At 43.4% G+C, this 18574-nt stretch overlaps 1 protein-coding gene across 6 annotated transcripts in view; it reads left to right on the top strand.

Annotated features, from left to right (window-relative positions):
• tenm2a (teneurin transmembrane protein 2a) overlaps positions 1-18574 on the top strand; it is a 652746-nt gene that overhangs the window by 476324 nt on the left and 157848 nt on the right. For all 6 annotated transcript variants that reach the window (XM_070878095.1, XM_070878096.1, XM_070878097.1 and 3 more), the window contains exon 8: positions 10993-11094. In XM_070878095.1, the coding sequence (XP_070734196.1) occupies positions 10993-11094 (102 nt within the window). The remainder of the gene's footprint in view (positions 1-10992; positions 11095-18574) is intronic.

The following is an 18574-nucleotide window of genomic DNA, read 5'->3' on the forward strand; positions in this document are numbered from 1 at the left end:
GTATTGGATCTTGAACACTAGCAGCTTGCTGACACCAAATTTATTTCATTTGCATCAGTCAATAAGTAATCACTGTGACTCTTGCACCTTCTGGTCTTTATTTATCTCTGGCCCGGTTTCCAGTGGTGCAGTTTGTCTTTCACTATAGGAAAAAAAAGATGTCTCATTTTCAGTTGTCACTAATCATTTCAATCCTCTGTTTAAAATTTAATACTCTATCCCTGCTAAAACAAGATGAATTGTCCAGCTATCAAGACTTCGGTCGATAGATTTTTGTTAGATAAGGGTATCAAGGGATATGGAGAAAAGTCAGATAAATTGAGTTGCGATACAGATCAGCCATGGTCTAATAGAATGACAGAACAGGCTTGAGGAGCTGAATGGCCTAATCATGTTGCCATTTTCAAACAGTTGCTGTTATAATTGCCTGAAATTTTGTGCAAAGTTATGAATTCATTTTTGTTATATTTATTGCCATTCTCCTACATTTTCATCTTTGAAGTAAATGCCACAATGTGTGGTGTTGGTTAGGTGCCCAATGTTTTTCATATGGCGAGCTTCTGATTTAAGCTATACCATGGGATGGGGGAGGTGAAACAGTAGACAAAAAGAAAAAGAAAGGTGCTAACAGCTGACAAAGAACTTCCTGTTCCTCACAAAAAGGGAAAGGAAATAAAAAGTGAAACTACTCACGCAGTCCCTCAATCCTTCTGGCTTTGGACCACGAACAGCATTGGCAATAGGACTGTTGTGCTGGAAATTGTAGATGCTGTGGAGCGACCTAGCAACAACAGCTTGCTTCGACATAGCACCTTTAATGTAGTAAAGCGTTCCAAAGCACTTCACAGGAGTGTGATCAAACAAAATTTGACATTGAGCCACATAAGGAGATATCAAGACTGCTGACCAAAATCTTGTTCTGAGGTACTTTTTAAGGAGTGTCTTAAGAGAGGCAAGAGAGAGAGGTAGCGAATCAAAGAGGTTTAGGGAGGGTATTCCTGAGCTTAGGGCCCAGGCCGTTGACGGCCCGGCCGCCAGTGGTGAAGAGATAAAAATTGGGAATATGCAAGAGGCCAGAATTGAAGAAGTGCAGAGATCTAGGAGCATTGTTGGGCTGGATGAGGTTAGGATAGGGAGGGATGAGTCCATGGAGGGATTAGAAAACAAGGATGAGAATTTTAAAACAAGGCGTTGCCGGACCGGGAAGGAAATGAAAGAGGATATAAATATTTTTCAGAGAATATATAAACTGCAGAATGTCGGCCAGCAAATGGTAAAAATTCAATTGAGCTTTATTCTACAGCTGATGGTTGCCCATTTAACAAGGAAGAGAGATCACCATTTACTGTTTTAACAGAAAATTGTCGCCATTTTGGGAAAGGAGCTAACAGTTGTGTCAGTTTGTGTAACCACCATTATCCAATGTGTATTTTGTCAATGCTACACTTCTGGAATCTTTTTTAAAAAAAAAATAAGCAGAGCAGTTACTTTTTGTTGATACTCTAAAGATTTTAATGTTGTCCTTTGGTGCACAGAGGTAGGATCAATGGCAGGTTAATAACATTGGTGCTTTGCAATCTATCAGAGGTCAGTATCCTTGGAAGCTCTCTTTTTGATTGTGAGTCACATTGATCACATCAGGGAGTTCCGTCATGTGAAATGGAGAGCAGGAGAGAGGAAAAGTTGTCAGGAAAGGTAGACAAAGGTCATGAGAAAAATAGATAAGCCTGATGAGGGATCTATACAGGATTTCTCATGACCCTCCTTCCCCAGAAAAAGTAGGCCAGGCAAAAAACACAATGGTATTTAATTTCCACTGATTTATCTGGTCAGGTAGTGACTGCTTTAAATAGCCAATAAAGTAATGTTACATGAAAGCGCTAAACAGTGTGATGCCCAAGGAATTCAAACCCAAAGTGCCAGGACACTAACTGAGGAACTGTCAGCCCAACAACAGAAGGAAGTTGAGGTATGTACACTGGCAATAATGTGCAAGGCCCTTAAACAGCAGACATTAACTGTTATATATGCGGACTTGTATTTACTCTGTACAGCCACCAGAGGGCTCTTCCCCAAGAGTCCCAAGGGATCCCATAATACCTTGGGAGCGCAGGTATTTAAAGAGGCTTCAACAGGTTGGAGAGGCAGTCTGGGGACCTGCAATAAAAGACTACGGTCACACTTTACTTTGAGTTCAGAATGTTCAGTCTACTCTTTCTCCATACACAACATAAACCATTGCTGTGAACCTCCACCTGTGATATAAGCATATCAATTGGACAGAATAGCATTATGCAGCCGTCATAAAATCAAACCATTCTAACACAAGACTGGTGCTTGCGTGTTTATAAGCAGTTTACTTAATTCATCTGAGCCCCGTGATTGTGTCATAGCTCGCAACTCCTTCCATCCTGTTCCTTTAAATAAATATATTTTCTATAGTCTGTTGAAGAAGGGAGAGAAGAAGAAACATGATAATTGTCGACCTTATAGACTAAAGTCAGTTGTGTTTTCATTCTTAGAATACATAAGTTCAAATCAAATTAGTGAGCATTTACAGTTGCAGGGGATAATCAAGGACAGCAAGTCATGTTTGAGAACTTTAATGGAGTTTTTTTCAGAAATGACTGATTGTATAGATAATTTGGTCCTCGAACCTGCCTCATCTACATTTTCACGGGGAGCTGTTGGCACCTGGCGTGCCTCGACTGAATTTCATACACATACACATTAGCGTAAAGCGCACTTACATGGTTACCCAGCCATGCCAACACCTCATGCACACATTTGCCCGCATACGCACCTATACGTCCTCTAGTCTACTGTGGACGCTGTTCTATGTTCAGGCACTTCACTCAAATCATTTCTGCAGCCAGTACAGGAGACATAGTCATGTTCATCATGGGCACTGCTTTGTTAGGATCAGAGTCGGCCACTTACTATTGAAGATTTCAGAAGCTGACAGTACCATCACACTGTGATAAGTTGTGAGGCTCAGGTAGTAGTGAGCTTTTGACTGCAGATGCCTGCCTTCTGAGGGAGACGAAGCCCATTAATGTAATGGACAGGTCCGAGCCACAGGGAGAAACCGTGACAGCATGGTAATTGGGCTAGAAGAGAGATACGAAGAGTAAAACACTGTTCAGAACTTCTATTATGGGCATTCATTACCAGTCATTAAATATCCGGAGAAGATATAATGGTTTAAATAAGCAGTACGTCATGTTAAATATGAAAATGCAATTGAGAATTGGCAAAGAGGCAACAAAGCATAGGATTGTATTTTGTGACAGGTGATTGAGTCAAAACCAAATTATTCTTTGCCATTTAAGGTTATTGCTGCTCCTGTATTTAAAAAATTTGATATATTTGTTTTTGAAACACTAATTTCTAATTTGCTGTGATGACACTTTGAGACAATTGTATGCTATAAATTGGAAATTTAAAAGTTTGATTTGTATTTCAATCCAATTTGTTTAATTTTAAGGGTGAGCTGGTGGTTATGAATCCAAGATTTCTATTTGAGTAACTCAATATTCCAAATTGAACATATCATTGTTCCTTCCTCATCTCTGGGTCAAACATCCTGCAATACCCTACCAACTGCCATTGTGGGAACATTATGACCAGAAGTACAGCAGTTCATGAAGCTGGCTCATCGTCACCATTTCTTGTTGATCGGTGATGGACAATAAACGTGTCCTTACCACACGTCCTGAGAACTAAGTTGAGAAAACCAATGTCAACCTGCAGGCTGTCATCATGTAATTAGCTCAATCAGATGTGCTGCATTTACGAGTAATTTTCTTTGACACTCATGAATCAAATATAGTGCTGGAGCATCATAACTGCAACATATTACTACATATTTAGGCATTGTACTTTTTGTTACTTTACGCCCTCCCCCCCCCAAATTCAGCATTATTTTGAGCTCTTTTTAATTGTGTTTTTAGAGTAAAGAGAAAGCCTATTCTGAAAGAACAGCAGTTCAGAAAAGCAGCAGCAGTGTTTAGGGAAGCAAGCCGAGCTCTGAGGAATGGGTGAGCACGTGTCAATAGGAAAGAGTAGCTTTGAGGATATAATGGCAGCACGTTTTATTCAGTGTTTTTAATTTAAATGCTCGCTTTAAATGCGTCTGCTGGGATTTGAATGGTTAATTTGGAAATCCGGCAACCTTAGCCCCCAGACTTCCCCTTGAGGGCCTTTAGACAAAGATCTGGGGCAGATCAGAGCTTCCATCCACCACATGGAGGTGCCATCCTAAATCCCAAGGTTAGAGCTATTTTCAGTTTGGGTGGAAGACAATGCCATTTTTAGCACAGTTTGGGCACTCGCCTCGATGCAAGTGAGGGATGTTGCTGACGCAGCTCATTGAAGCATAAACAGGGCCACTATGCTGGCTGAAGATCAAGAGTGATTTTCAAATCCCTCCAAATGTGAATTAATGCCAGCCGTGACTCAGTTGGTAGCACCCTCGGCTCTGAGTTCAAAGGTTGTGGGTTCAAGTCCCACTCCAGAGACCTCAGCAGAAAAAACTAGGCTGACACTCCAGTGCAGTGCTGAGGGAGTGCTGCGCTGTAGGAGGTGCTGTCTTTTACAGGAGATATTAAATCGAGGCCCTGTCAGTTCTCTCAGATGGAAGTAAAAGATCGAATGGCATTTTTTGAGAATTTTGAAGAAGAGTGTCCTGTCCAATATTTACCCCTCAATCAACATAATTAAAACAGATTATCTGGTCATTATCACATTGCAGTTTGTGGGAGCTTGCAGTGTGCAAATTGGCTGCCGCATTTCCTACATTACAGCAGTGACTATGCTACAAAAGTCCTTCATTGGCTGTAAAGTAATTTGGGACATCCTGAGTTTGTGAAAGGCGCTATATAAATGCAAGTTTTTCTTTTCTCACCTCTACCAAGATCAGGTACTGTCAAGCAAGTGCAGCTTTTCTTGCAGCTATGATCCAGCCAGTCCTGCCTCTGTAATGTCCACTTTGAAGTTGGATGCAAAAAGCAACCGCTCCCATTTCTGTTGGAATTTGGAAATCCAGAAGAAAAGTGATGAAGATAATCAGGTCCTACCCCAAATTTAGACCCCGCCAAAATATCTCGGGGTAGAAATTGTCCCCCACCCGATTGGCTACCACCCCGTTTTGCTGATTTTTTTTACCACAGCTGCGGTTCAGGTCGCCTCTTGAGCGACATTCGGCTCGTTGTTGTTTTTTTTTCTTGGATTTGTAATGCGATCATAATGGGGGTGGTGACTGCACCTGAGGGGTGGATACGCAGCAGTGACAGCATCTGAGGAGCGGATGTTGGATGCGGAGCGGAGTGACTGCCGTGGTGACGCCATCATGGCACCAAGTCACCACGACTCTCCCCTTCGATTAAAGGGGCGAGCCTGCGCGATTATAAAACTTCAGGCCACTGGGCCACCAGAGAAGGTTTCGGCCAGGCTGAACCCTGGGGCATATTTGTCGGGCCGACACGTGACGGCAGCGACAGTGCATCCTCCCCTTTCAGGGAAGTCGCAGTGCTGCTGCAGAAGGCCTCAGCTTCACTAGACCTCTGGGAAAAAGCTTGTTTCGGCACTGCCGGGTGGGCCGAAGATTTTCGGAGAGTAATGTCGCTGTTGGGGGGGATAGATCGGTGGTGTGCATGGTGATGACCCGCTTAAGACGGATAGGCAGCAGCGGAGCGGTAGGGGGGGGAACTGGGGCACCGCCGGGGAAACATGGAAGGGCAGTTGGGCTATCAGCAGCCACTCCACTTCGCAGCGTGGCTGCTGATTGGTGGTGATAACAGGCCTTAAAGATAGGGGCAATTTTGGCCCCCGAGATTCATATCTGAAAGAAAGGCTTTTTTATCTTTTATATTCTTTTCACAACAGCATTTCTAAGTCGGCTTTGCTATCTTTACTTGTAATTTCTATTTCCACCCGTGGAACATTATGCCCAAAAGTCACCACATTTGGAGAAGACAGGAGAAAAGGCAAGAAATTAGAGGCAGAAAGAAATGGGTTTGGGGGCTGAGTCATGCAATGGATCAGCTTTGCACCTCACTCCTCTACAATCTGGCTTCACATTCAGCCAGAGTTTCATGCCAATTGCTAAGTATCTGGTGGAGAATGGAATTGAAGGTTATAAAGATAAATATAAGAAGTGATCAAATACTGCATCCAGTATATTAATTGGAGTACTGCTGAGATCATGAAAATATCATCTGTGGAAAGTAGCTGATTACGACTGACTAATGTAAATTGTAACATTAGCAAGATATTCTGGATTTTTACTCAATTGGAAGCACAGGGAACAATTTTGCAGAATGTTTCCTTGGGAGATTAGATCAGTTGGATGGAGTCGACAGTAGGGCAAATTGTACATGGTCAGTGGACGGAACAGATTTGATGAGCTAAATACCTTTTATTTTACTGAATTTAGGGAACTAGGAGTTATATTAAAAAGTAGGACCTCAATGTGAGGAGCATTCGTAATAAGGTGGATGAATTAACTGCGCAGATGGCTGTTAACGGATATGATGTAATTGGGATTACGGAGACATGGCTCCAAGCTAACGAAGGCTGGGAACTCAACATCCAGGGGTATTCAATATTCAGGAAGGACAGACAGGAAGGAAAAGGAGGTGGGGTAGCTTTACAGGTTAAAGAGGAGATTAACACAATCGTAAGGAAGAACATTAGCTTGGATGATGTGGAATCTATATGGATAGAGCTGTGAAACACCAAAGGGCAGAAAACATTAGTGGGAGTTGTGTACAGACTACCAAACAGTCGTAGGGATGGCATCAAACAGGAAATTAGGGACGCATGCAATAATGGTACAGCAGTTATCATGGGTGACTTTAATCTGCATATTGATTGGGCTAACCAAACTGGTAGCAATACTGTGGAGGAGGATTTCCTGGAGTGTATTAGGGATGGTTTTCTCGACCAATATGTCGAGGAACCGACTAGAGAGCAGGCCATCCTAGACTGGGTCTTGTGTGATGAGAGAGGATTAATTAGCAATCTGGTCGTGTGGGGCCCCTTGGGGAAAAGTAACCATAATATGGTAGAATTCTTCATTAAGATGGAGAGTGACGCAGTTAATTCAGAGACTAGGGTCCTGAACTTAAAAAAAGGAAACTTCGACGCGATGAGATGTGAATTGGCTAGGATAGACTGGAGAATAATACTTAAAGGGTTGACGGTGGATAGGCAATGGCAGACACTTAAATATCACATGCATGAACTACAACTATTGTACATCCCTGTGTGGCATAAGAATAAAAAAGGGAAGGTGGCTCAACCATGGCTAGCAAGGGAAATTAGGGAAAGTGTTAAATCCAAGGAAGAGGCATGTAAATCGGCCAGAAAAAGCAGCAAACCTGAGGACTGGGAGAAATTTAGAATTCAGCAGAGGAGGACTAAGGGTTTAATTAGGAGAGGGGAAATAGAGTATGAGAGTAAGCTTGCAGGAAATATAAAAACTGACTGCAAAAGCATCTATAGATATCTGAAGAGAAAAAGATTAGTGAAGACTAATGTAGGTCCCTTGCAATCAGAATCAGTGGAATTCATAATGGGGAAGAAGGAAATGGCAGACCAATTGAACAAGTACTTTGGTTCTGTCTTTCTAAGGAAGACACGAATAACCTCCTGAAAATACTAAGGGACCGAGGGTCTTTCGAGAAGGGGGAACTGAGGGAAATCCTTATTAGTCAGGAAATGGTGTTAGGGAAATCGAAGGGACTGAACGGCAATAAATTCCCAGGGCCTGATAGTTTGCATCCCAGAGTACTTAAGGAAGTGGCCCTAGGAATAGTGGATGCATTTGTAGTCATTTTCCAACATTCTATAGATTCTGGATCAGTTCCTATGGATTGCAGGATAGCTAATGTAACCCCACTTTTTAAACAAGGAGGGAGAGAGAAAACAAAGAATTATAGACCGGTTAGCCTGACATCGGTGGTGGGGAACATGTTGGAATCAATTATTAAAGATGTAATAGCAGTGCATTTGGAAAGCAGTGACAGGATCGGTCCAAGTCAGCATGGATTTATGAAAGGGAAATCATGCTTGACAAATCTTCTAGAATTTTTTGAGGATGTAACTAGTAGAGTGGATAAGGGAGAACCAGTGGATGTGATGTATTTGGACTTTCAAAAGGCTTTTGACAATGTCCAACAAAAGAAATTAGTGTGCAAAATGAAGGCACATAGTATTGGGGGTAATGTATTGACGTGGATAGAGAACTGGTTAGCAGACAGGAAACAAAGAGTGGGAATAAACGGGTCCTTTTCAGATTGGCAGGCAGTAACACGTGGGATGCCGCAGGGCTCAGTGCTAGGACCCCAGCTATTTACAATATAGGTTAATGATTTAGACGAAGGAATTGAACGTAATATCTCCAAGTTTGCAAATGTCACTAAGCTGGGTGGCAGTGCGAGCTGCGAGGATGATGCTAGGAGGTTGCAGGCGGACTTGGACAGGTTTGGTGAATGGGCAAATGCATGGCAGATGCAATATAATGTGGATAAGTGTGAAGTTATCCACTTTGGTTGCAAAAAACGAAAGGCAGATTATTATCTGAATGGTGACAGATTATTAAAAGGGGAGGTACAATGAGACCTGGATGTCATGGTACATCAGTCATTGAAGGTAGGCATGCAGGTAAAGTAGGCAGTAAAGAAGGCAAATGGCATGCTGGCCTTCATAGCGAGGGAATTTGAGTATAGGAGCAGGGAGGTCTTACTGCAGTTGTACAGGGCCTTGGTGAGACCACACCTTGAATATTGTGTGCAGTTTTGGTCTCCTAATCTGAGGAAGGACATTCTTGCAATTGAGGGAGTGCAGCGAAGATTCGTCAGACTGATTCCTGGGATGGCAGGACTGACATATGAAGAAAGACTGGATTGACTAGGCTTATATTCACTGGAATTTAGAAGAATGAGAGGGGACCTCATAGAAACATATAAAATTCTGACGGGATTGGACAGGTTAGATGCAGGAAGAATGTTCCCGATGTTGGGGAAGTTCAGAACCAGGGGTCACTGTCTAAGGATAAGGGGTAAGCCAGTTAGGACTGAGATGAGGAGAAACTTCTTCACTCAGAGAATTGTGAACCTGTGGAATTCTCTACCACAGAAAGTGGTTGAGGCCAGTTCGTTAGATATATTCAAAAGGGAGTTAGCTGTGGCCCTTACAGCTAAAGGGATCAAGGGGTATGGAGAGAAAGCAGGAATGGAGTACTGAAGTTGCAGGATCAGCCATGATCATATTGAATGGTGCAGCAGGCTCGAAGGGCTGAATGGCCTACTCCAGCTTCTACTTTCTATGTTTCTATGAGCTCAAGTTTCAGACCCCTGCTAGAATGGCGCACATCAGAGAGGTCCGCCTAATTTGTACAACTGAAAAAGCGCCAAATACTTACCTCGCAACTCTCCGATATCTGTAGTGCCGTTTCCAGCTCCGTGCGGCGCAGCAGGAGCTGCTGGGGGCGGAGCTACAGCCCTGCACCAAAAACAGTGCCAGCAGCTGCGCACGTGCGCAGTAGCTCCTGGCCCTCCCAGCGAGTCCTGTCTCCAGGCGATGATCCTATCCCTGGCCGAAGGGACGTCGCCCTATCCTGGGCCGAGTGGCCTGACAGTACTTACCTCTTCCGTGGCGGCCCATCCGGCATCTCCTGGGGGCAGGCCCCACCCGAAGTCCTCATCAGCAGCGAGCCCCTCCCGAAATCCTGGTCGGCGGTCCGTCGTTGGCTGGGGGCGGACCCTCGGCGTCGGCGGCGGTGCCTGCCTGGGCAGCGGGTTATCTGCTGGGTGCGGGCCCCACTCGAAGTGGCATCCTCCTCGCCGGCGGGGCCCTCCCGAAGTCCTGGGCAGCGGTTATCTGCTGGATGCGGGCCCCGCCCGAAGTGGTGTCGGCGGCGGCAGGGCCAGCCCGAAGTCCTGGGCGGCGGTCCGGCATCTCCTGGGGGCGGGCAGTCCTCGAAGTCCTCGACGTTGGCGGCGGGCCCGCCCACCTGGCATCTCCTGGGGAGCCCCATCCCAGCAGGCTGTTGGAGGGCTCCCGGTGCTGCAGTCGATGAGTGGAAACTTTGAATTTTTTATTTATTGATTGATTTTTTATTATTTTTTTTATTTTTTATTTTTAAACTTTTTTTTGATTGATTTATTGGTTGATTTATTGATTTATTTATCATTTATTATTGATGATGGCTCTTTATTTGTAAAAGTGAAGTGTTTAATGCTTGTAAAATCCCCTAACTTCACTCTAACTTTCCTCCAGCCCCCACCCCCCGCACCCCATCTCTCGTTCCCTGCACCTAATTTATAAGTTGTAGGCAAGGTTTTTCTGAGCGTACAAAAATCTACACTTACTCCATTCTAAGTTAGTTTGGAGTCAGTTTTCGCTGCCTAAACTTACAAAACAGACGTAAGTGGCTGGTAACGCCCCCTTTTGAAAAAAAAACTCTTCTAAAACGAAACTATTCTAACTCACAAGAATTGGAGCAAACTAAATGCTGAGAATTGCAATTTCTAAGATGCTCCATTCTAAACTAGTTGGTCCAAAATAATAGGAGCAACTCGAGCCAAATCTTGAGCCCATATGTTTCTATGTTATTATCCAATACTTTCTAATGTCCTTAACTTGACATTTTCAGTCAAACATAGCAAAGTTATCGGAAATGAAAATGTCACATTAGTGCATTAGTGAGAGCTGTTCTTCAGCTGAGTTTGTTGAAGTGGACTAAAGGGACTGTTAACTCGATGTCTGTTTCACGCTGACCTGTCAAGACTTGAAACGCATGCCAAAATGTTAAAGATGTTCCATTCTTCAGCACCGACATCCATCACCTTGATGAGCATAAAAGATAATTTACTCAAAACAAAAATAAAAACTAAAATGCTTTTGGATCTTTCAGCAGAAAGACTCAGTTATTGAATATTCACCTAAATGGGAACTGATTACTAACCATGCTTCTGATCTTATCAGATTCTGTGCAGGAGTGTCCTCATAATTGCCATGGCAATGGAGAGTGTGTGTCGGGAGTTTGTCACTGTTTCCCAGGATTCCACGGAGCTGACTGTGCAAAAGGTACCGTTTGATCTCTTGTTCATAACTGAAGGCCGCTCACCTCAATTTCTGTTGCAAATATAATGAAATCAGTCCATGGACAGCAGTGTGTGGTATCAGTAAAAGGGAACTATATTTTAGAAGTAACATTAGGCATTACAATTACTTATTCTCAAGCTAGACTTTGTTCTTAGTAATTTGTTATTGAAATAGTGCGAAGCATTTTATTCAACTATTTCTGGCAGACCTATCAGTAAGGGAAACCTGTTGGAATAGGTCCAGCCTATAACATTACTGTCAATTGTATCGATCTGCACCAAGATGGTGAGCTGCTTTTTTTTTTAGGATGGTGGTGTGTGGGGAGGGCAGATAGTGTAGGCTTCATGGAGTAGTTTCTATTCTTGTTACATGGCACTAATTAGCACTAAATTAGCAATCACATTTGCACACATCATAGAAATGGCTGGTGTGGGGAAGAAAAAACATTTGTAGTATGGGGTGCCCCTCTGAGTTAGGGTTAATGCATGTTGGTGATAACTGAGTCGAGGGAACTTCAGCTTTTATAGAACCCATGCTATACCTCACCTGGGAATGTTTGATTCTGACAATGGTTGTAAAAAAAAGTTATTCACTACTCAAAACGCTGACTCTTCATCTTAATAGACACAAAAAGAAAATCACCAAGGGAGAGCAAGGAATCATATATTGGAAAACCAGCAGAATTAATTCCTCCCAATTCAGCACGAGAAAATATCAATTGTTATTCATTTTAGCCCTTGAAATGATAGTCCGAGCACTTGTTGTTGCTGTATGGAGTTCCAGTCTGTTCAGCAGGCTAATGGTCAACACAGTCAATGTAAGATTGGTAGGATAGGATAGCATGGAAACTGAATGCTACATAGATATAGATACAGAGGTATTGACCCAGCTAGATAATGAATAGGATTGGGTAGAAGATGTTTATTTCTGTCATTTTTTTAACTATCAATTTTCCCCCCAAAAGCAGGCAATTATGGCAGAAAAGAATATTTATCTTGAGGCAGTTTGTTTTTGCCTGGGTGACATTCAGTTGTGAAGTATCAACATGTGTGCAGCTCAGAAATCACACAGCAAAGCACCTTCTCAATAGATAAGTCATATTTTTAAAAGGAAAATCTTTATCACGCTCCACAGAAGTTTACAGCACAAAGGCGTGCCATTCATATGTATCCTGGTTCTTTGTTAACCTTTGCTAATTCTACTAACCTCTCTCCGCATTCTCTTTGTGGCAGTTTTAAACTGATGGCCCTCATCACTAACTCCCCAGTGGAATAAAAGTACTCCTATCCACCATATCAAAACGCTTCATCATTTTAAAAACTTTCATTTAATCTCCTCTTATCCTTCTCTGCTCCAGTGGAAATAGTCCCATAACCTTAAATTCCTCCTCATAACTATAACTTCCCATTTCTGGTGTCATTCTAGAACACCTACACTGTAGGCTTTCTATCGCTTTAATGTCCTTTCTATAATGGGATACCCAAAATTGCACATAGTACTTTAACTGTGCTCTAACCGATGTTTTATACAAAATAACCATTACTTCCTTAGTGTTGTACACTATGCCCCTATTTATAAAACCCTCTTGTCTTTCATTATGGATTTATTTACCTTAACTCACACTTCCAAGAGATTATGTATTTGAACTGCTTGTCTACCCTTCAGTATCTTCCATTGAATATCTGCTCTGTTCCTTAGATTTCCTCCCAAAATCTATTACCTCACTTTTATCAACATTCAGTTGCATCTGCCACCTTAGTGCCTATTCCGCAAACCTATTACAATCTTTTGTAACCGACACTTGACAATGAATACTTAGTTAAAAGCGTAAAGTGCCAACTGATTTGAACCGACCAAATTGTAAAACTATCAAATGGACCAGTTGGAAGAGGAAGAAGCAAGGGGGTGGTATCAAAATTGACCAACAAACAAGACAGTGACAGTGATGAGTACTAAACATGATCCATTCAGCCAACATGCTCCCAGTGCTATTTAGAAGCTATGATGGATGAATATAGTAGTTTACACAGGAGCTTTGTAAAGAGAATTATTTTAACCTGTTTTAAAAGTAATAAATAATTATCATAAGAAATAACACCAATATTTGATGGTTTTTTTTACTCACATAGCTTTCCGTCGTGATTATAACTGGCCGGAATTTTCTCAAGGGAGGTCCGAAGCGGGCAGGAGACACGGGAGGCCAGGTTTCTCACAGGCCCTGCCAAATTTAACCGCAGGGCCTGATTTGAATGTGAGGCCTCGGATTCCCACCTGCAGCCAGCCAGATTGAGAGGCTGGCTGGCTGTGGGCGGGTAAGTCTCAAATGCGAGGGGCCGGTCTGGGGGAGGAATCGCGGGGTCAGCATGGTCAGGGATCGTGGGGCGGGGGTGGGGGACAATCGCGGGGTCGGCATGATTAGGGATCGTGGGGGGGGTTTGGGGATCGGCATGGTCAGGGATGTTTGGCGGGATCGGCATGGTCGGGGATAGGTGCAGTGAGGTCAGGGATCGGGAGCGGGGGCACTATCGAAGATCGGGAGGGTGCTGGAGGATCAGCAGGGGATCGGGGATCGTGGGGATCAATGGGGAGGTGTGGTGTCAGCCGGGGATCGGCAGAGGAGGAGAGAGGATCGGGGCCTGCCACTGGAGGATTGTGGCTGGCCTGAGCATAATCGGTGGGATGGGCAGACAAGAGGCCTCATGGTGGGGATCAGATGCCAGGGGAGATGAGCGGATATCTGGGTCTCAGTTCGCGGGGGGTGGGTTAGGTAGGGACCCTGGATGCAGGAGATAGGTATAAAGCCACTTATTCCCTGGATGCAGCAGTCCCCACCTCGGTTTAACTGCCGGGTTTCCTGAAGTGTGTAAAACCCGTCCACATGCAGTTGAACTCAAAACAGAGGTTAAAAAAGAAGCTCCCAGCCTCATTACAATATTTAAATTGACATACCGCCCCCGAGGATAGGGTTGGCCGCCCGCCCCCATCCCGCCTCTGGTAAAACCGGAAGTGGGCAGATTGGAGGCGGGATCAAGTCGGGAATCCCAATTTTTAACATTTTAACTGTCCCCACACTCCAACCTCACCCGTTTTTTTAGGGGAAAATTCCGGCCACTGTGTCCAATTGTAAATTCCTTTAGTTCAAAATGAAATAAAAAAGCATTTAGTAAAAAATAAAACAGAATCCACTTGTAGCAATCACCACTTGTGGTGAGAAGGCAAGATACCTAAGGCTCAAATAATTAAATACCAAAATCAGTTGGTATAAAACATGTAAGGTTTCCATTGATTGAACTGGTCATTTTGTGCTGCTACTTTTAAACCATTGCAGGTTGGCGGCACTACTCAGCTGCCGGGTACTTTAAGCCGCTGATGAACTAGCTACTCACCTCTCATCTCAGCCTCTAATCATAACATCAATGCTGTGTTTATCAGCTGATTTTAATATCCCTGCTACTTTTTCGTACATTTATTTAGGTGGGTTAAAATTAAGTCCCATGTTTTCCTATAGAAGGTGAGACCTTGCTGATATGTCTGGATGGCACAAATACAGAAACGAGCTGTGACAAGCTAAAATACACCACCTACCTGTGTGAAGAAGTCCATAGATCAGACTGTCAAAACTTAACCTAACCTCTCAACTGAGGAGGATAACATAAATGGTGGTAGAGAGCTCTGCTTTAAAAAAGAAAAGAAATTAAGCAATAGTAAATTGTTTTATCTAAACTCTGTTGGTTTTCGAGCAATGATGAACCTAGCTGATTGCACAATCCACCAAGGAGATACTATTATAGTGACTTGTGTAGTAGTCAGTTAATTCTGCTTGTCAAAGAAGACCTTTAATTTACAGGACTGTCAAATTAAAGAGTGAAGATCTTCCCCATGAGTGGATAAACTGAGATTTCAGGACCTTAGTGCACAATACATTCATTGATGCATTAAGTGCAAGGTCAATTCTTCTTATACGTATTTGTTATATTCATTTTTATTAATGAGGATTGTTACAAGTTTGGACAGCTAGATAACAGACACATTGTATCCTGTAAGCAGCCTCTATTCTCTCTCCAGACATACACCAGCAGAGTATCCTTTTACCTAGGAGTGGAAGCAGGCCCCAATTAATGGCAATTTATAAGTCAGTCTCGACTTAATATTTATCATTGGAACAATTCATACAAGGACAATTTTTTTTCCAAGCATGCCAAATTAGCTAATTGTCATTGCACACAAATGTAACATTGTTACTAGGTCATTTGTGTCTGGGTGTCTACGAATAGCTTTATGACTCCCATAAAATATGTGACTATCATCATCATCATCATCATCATAGGAAGTCCCTCGAACGAGGATGACATGCTTCCACATGAGTTCACAGATGTTTCAATGAAGGACCCGATGTTGCAGTCCTGAACTCCAAATGAGGGGTGTGCATGGACGATGCCTGTGCGTGGATTTTTTTAACGTGTGGTGACCGTTGCACATCAGCCACACATCACGGGCTTGACAGAGCTAGGCCTTTATCCAATTGCAAGGGTTAACCAGGACGACTGGAGACCTGCTCTGCTGCACGGACCTAGTGCGCACACATATCGCAGTGTGGGCTGGCCCGTGCTGCCCCTGGGCTCTCGGCTCTTCTGGGCCCCGTACCCTCATTTGCCGCACCTCTTCCACGATCTCTCGCCGCTCCTCCGCCACAAACATTCGCCGCACCTCTGCCATGATCTCGTAGCGCTCCTCCGCCACAAACCACTCGCCGCACCTCCGCCACGACCTCCCGCCGCTCCTCTGCCACAAACATTCGCTGCACCTCCGCCACGATCACCCACCGAATCTCAGCCACAATCCCTCATCGCTCCTCCGCCCCGATCACTCACCGCATCGCCGCCACGTCCTTCCCGCCCCACCGATGCTCCTGCCCACACTCCAAACGGCGACCTGGGTCCTGATGAAGTTGCCTAATCACCCGCCTCAAAGCCGTCGCACACTTGGAGCAGTTTGCGCTGGAAGTTGTAGCGGTATGCTCCAGCTCTTTTACTTCCCGACCTGTAGAGGTATTCTCTCGCAGGTCAGGGGGCCACGATGCTCCAGGGCCTGTCGCTCCAGCTCTTATAAGAATGTGAATATGGCAAATTTACAGCAGCAGTTGGGGCAGGATTAGATTCAGTCAATGGTGACGTTACATTCTTTTAGTATACAGTTAAGTTTAGACAAAAGTGTACTTGATCCATGTGTAGCATTCCATGGAAATAATGAACTTTCCATTTTCCCTATTGTGTAGAATTTCTCAGTCATTCCCATGATATCTATATGTAGGAAAGTTTTACAATGCATCCGTTATACACCACCAAATCACATCTGAACATTCTTAAACAAATCGAGAATTTCTGCTGTTTTTTTTCTGACCTCATGATGAACTAGTATCTGCCCAAAAGCTACTAATCTAGAGAAACTACATAAGAACATAAGAAATAGGAGCAGGAGTAGGCCATTTGACCCCTCGAGCCTGCTCCGCCATTTAATAAGATCATGGCTGATCTGATCGTGGACTCGGCTTCACTTCCCCACTCCCCTTAACCCTTTATTCCCTTATCATTCAAAAATCTGTCTATCTCCGCCTTAAATATATTCAATCACCTAGTCTCCACAGCTTTCTGGGGCAGAGAGTTCCACAGATTTACAACCCTCTGAGAGAAGAAATTCCTCAGTTTTAAATGAACAGCCCCTTATTCTGAGACTATGTCCCCTAGTTTTAGTTTCCCCTATGAGTGGAAATATACTCTCTGCGTCACCTTTTTATTTCCAGATTTTCTTTTCAAAGATAATTGACATTTTCATGCTGCCATGGTGGTATGCGTTCGCTGGATTATTATTCCAGACCTCTGGATTATTAATCTAGTAACATAACCAGTAGACAACCATATCTTCTTGATCTTGTTATCCTTTTCTGTAATGAATCATAAAATCATAGAATAGTTACAGGACAGAAGGAGGCCATTCGGCCCGTCGAGCCCATGCCAGCTCTCTGCAAGAGGACTTCAACTAGTCGCACTCCTCCACGCTTTCCCCGTAGCCCTGCAAAGTATTTTCCTCCAAGTACTTATACAATTCTCTTTTGAAAGCCACGATTGAATCTGCCTCCACAATCCTTTTATGCAGTGCATAACAGATCCTAACCACTCGCTGCGTAAAAAAATGTTTCCTCTTGTCACCTTTGGTTCGTCTGCCAGTCATCTTAAATCTGTGTCCTTCCACCAATGGGAACAGTTTCTCTTTATCTACTCTGTCTAGACCCCTCAAAATTTTGAACAACTCTATCAAATGTCTTGTCAATCTTCTCTGCTCTAAGGAAAACAACCCCAACTTCTCCAGTCTATCCACATAACTGAAGTCCTTCATCCCTGGACCATTATCGTAAATCTTTTCTGCATCCTCTCTCGTGCTTCTCATCCTTCCTAAAATGTGGTGCCCAAAATTGGACACAATACTCCAGTTGATGCTGAAGCAATGTTTTATAAAGGTTCATCATAACTTCCTTGCTTTTGTTTTATATGCCTCTTTATGAAGCCCAAGATGCCCTTTGCTTTTTTTAACAACTTTCTCAACCTGCTCTGCCACTCTCAACGATTTGTACACATATACCCCTAGATCTCTCTGTTCTTCCCCACAACCAAGGTTAATTCCTCTAGAATTGTGCCCTTTCATTTATATTGCCTCTCCTCATTCTTCCTACCAAAAGGTATCACTCCACACTTTTCTGCATTAAATTTCATCTGCCACTTGTCCGCTCATTCCACCAGCCTTTCTATGTCCCCTTGAAGTCTATCACTATCCTCCTCACCGTTTACTATATTTCCAAGTTTTGTGTCATCTGCAAATTTTGAAATTGTGCCCTGTACACCCAAGTGTAAGTCATTAATATATATCAAGAAAAGCAGTGGTCCTCGTACCGCCCCCTGCGGATCACCACTGTATACCTTCCTCCAGTCCAAAAAACAACCGTTCACCACTACTCTCGGTTTCCTGTCACTTAGCCAATTTCGGATCCATGTTGCCGCTGTCTCTGTTATTTCATGCGCTTCAACTTTGCTAGCAAGCCTATTATGTGGCACTTCATCAAACGCCTTTTGGAAATCCATGTACACCACACCAACCGCATTGCTTTCATCAACCCTCTGTTACCTATCAGAAAACTCAATCAAGTCAGTTAAACACCATTTTCCTTTAACAAACCCATGCTAGCTTTCCTTAATTAATCCACACTTGTCCAAGTGACTATTAATTTTATCCTGAATTACCGTTTCTAAAAGCTTCCCCACTACCAAGGTTAAACTGACCGTCCTATATTTGCTGGGTTAATCTTTACACCCTTTTTTGAACAATGGTGTAACATTTGCAATTCTCCTGTCCTCTGGTATCACACCCCGTATCTAAGGAACATTGGAAGTGTGAGCACACTAAACATAAT

The sequence above is a fragment of the Pristiophorus japonicus genome, chromosome 4, assembly GCF_044704955.1.
Source record: "Pristiophorus japonicus isolate sPriJap1 chromosome 4, sPriJap1.hap1, whole genome shotgun sequence".
Classification (NCBI taxonomy): domain Eukaryota; kingdom Metazoa; phylum Chordata; class Chondrichthyes; family Pristiophoridae; genus Pristiophorus; species Pristiophorus japonicus.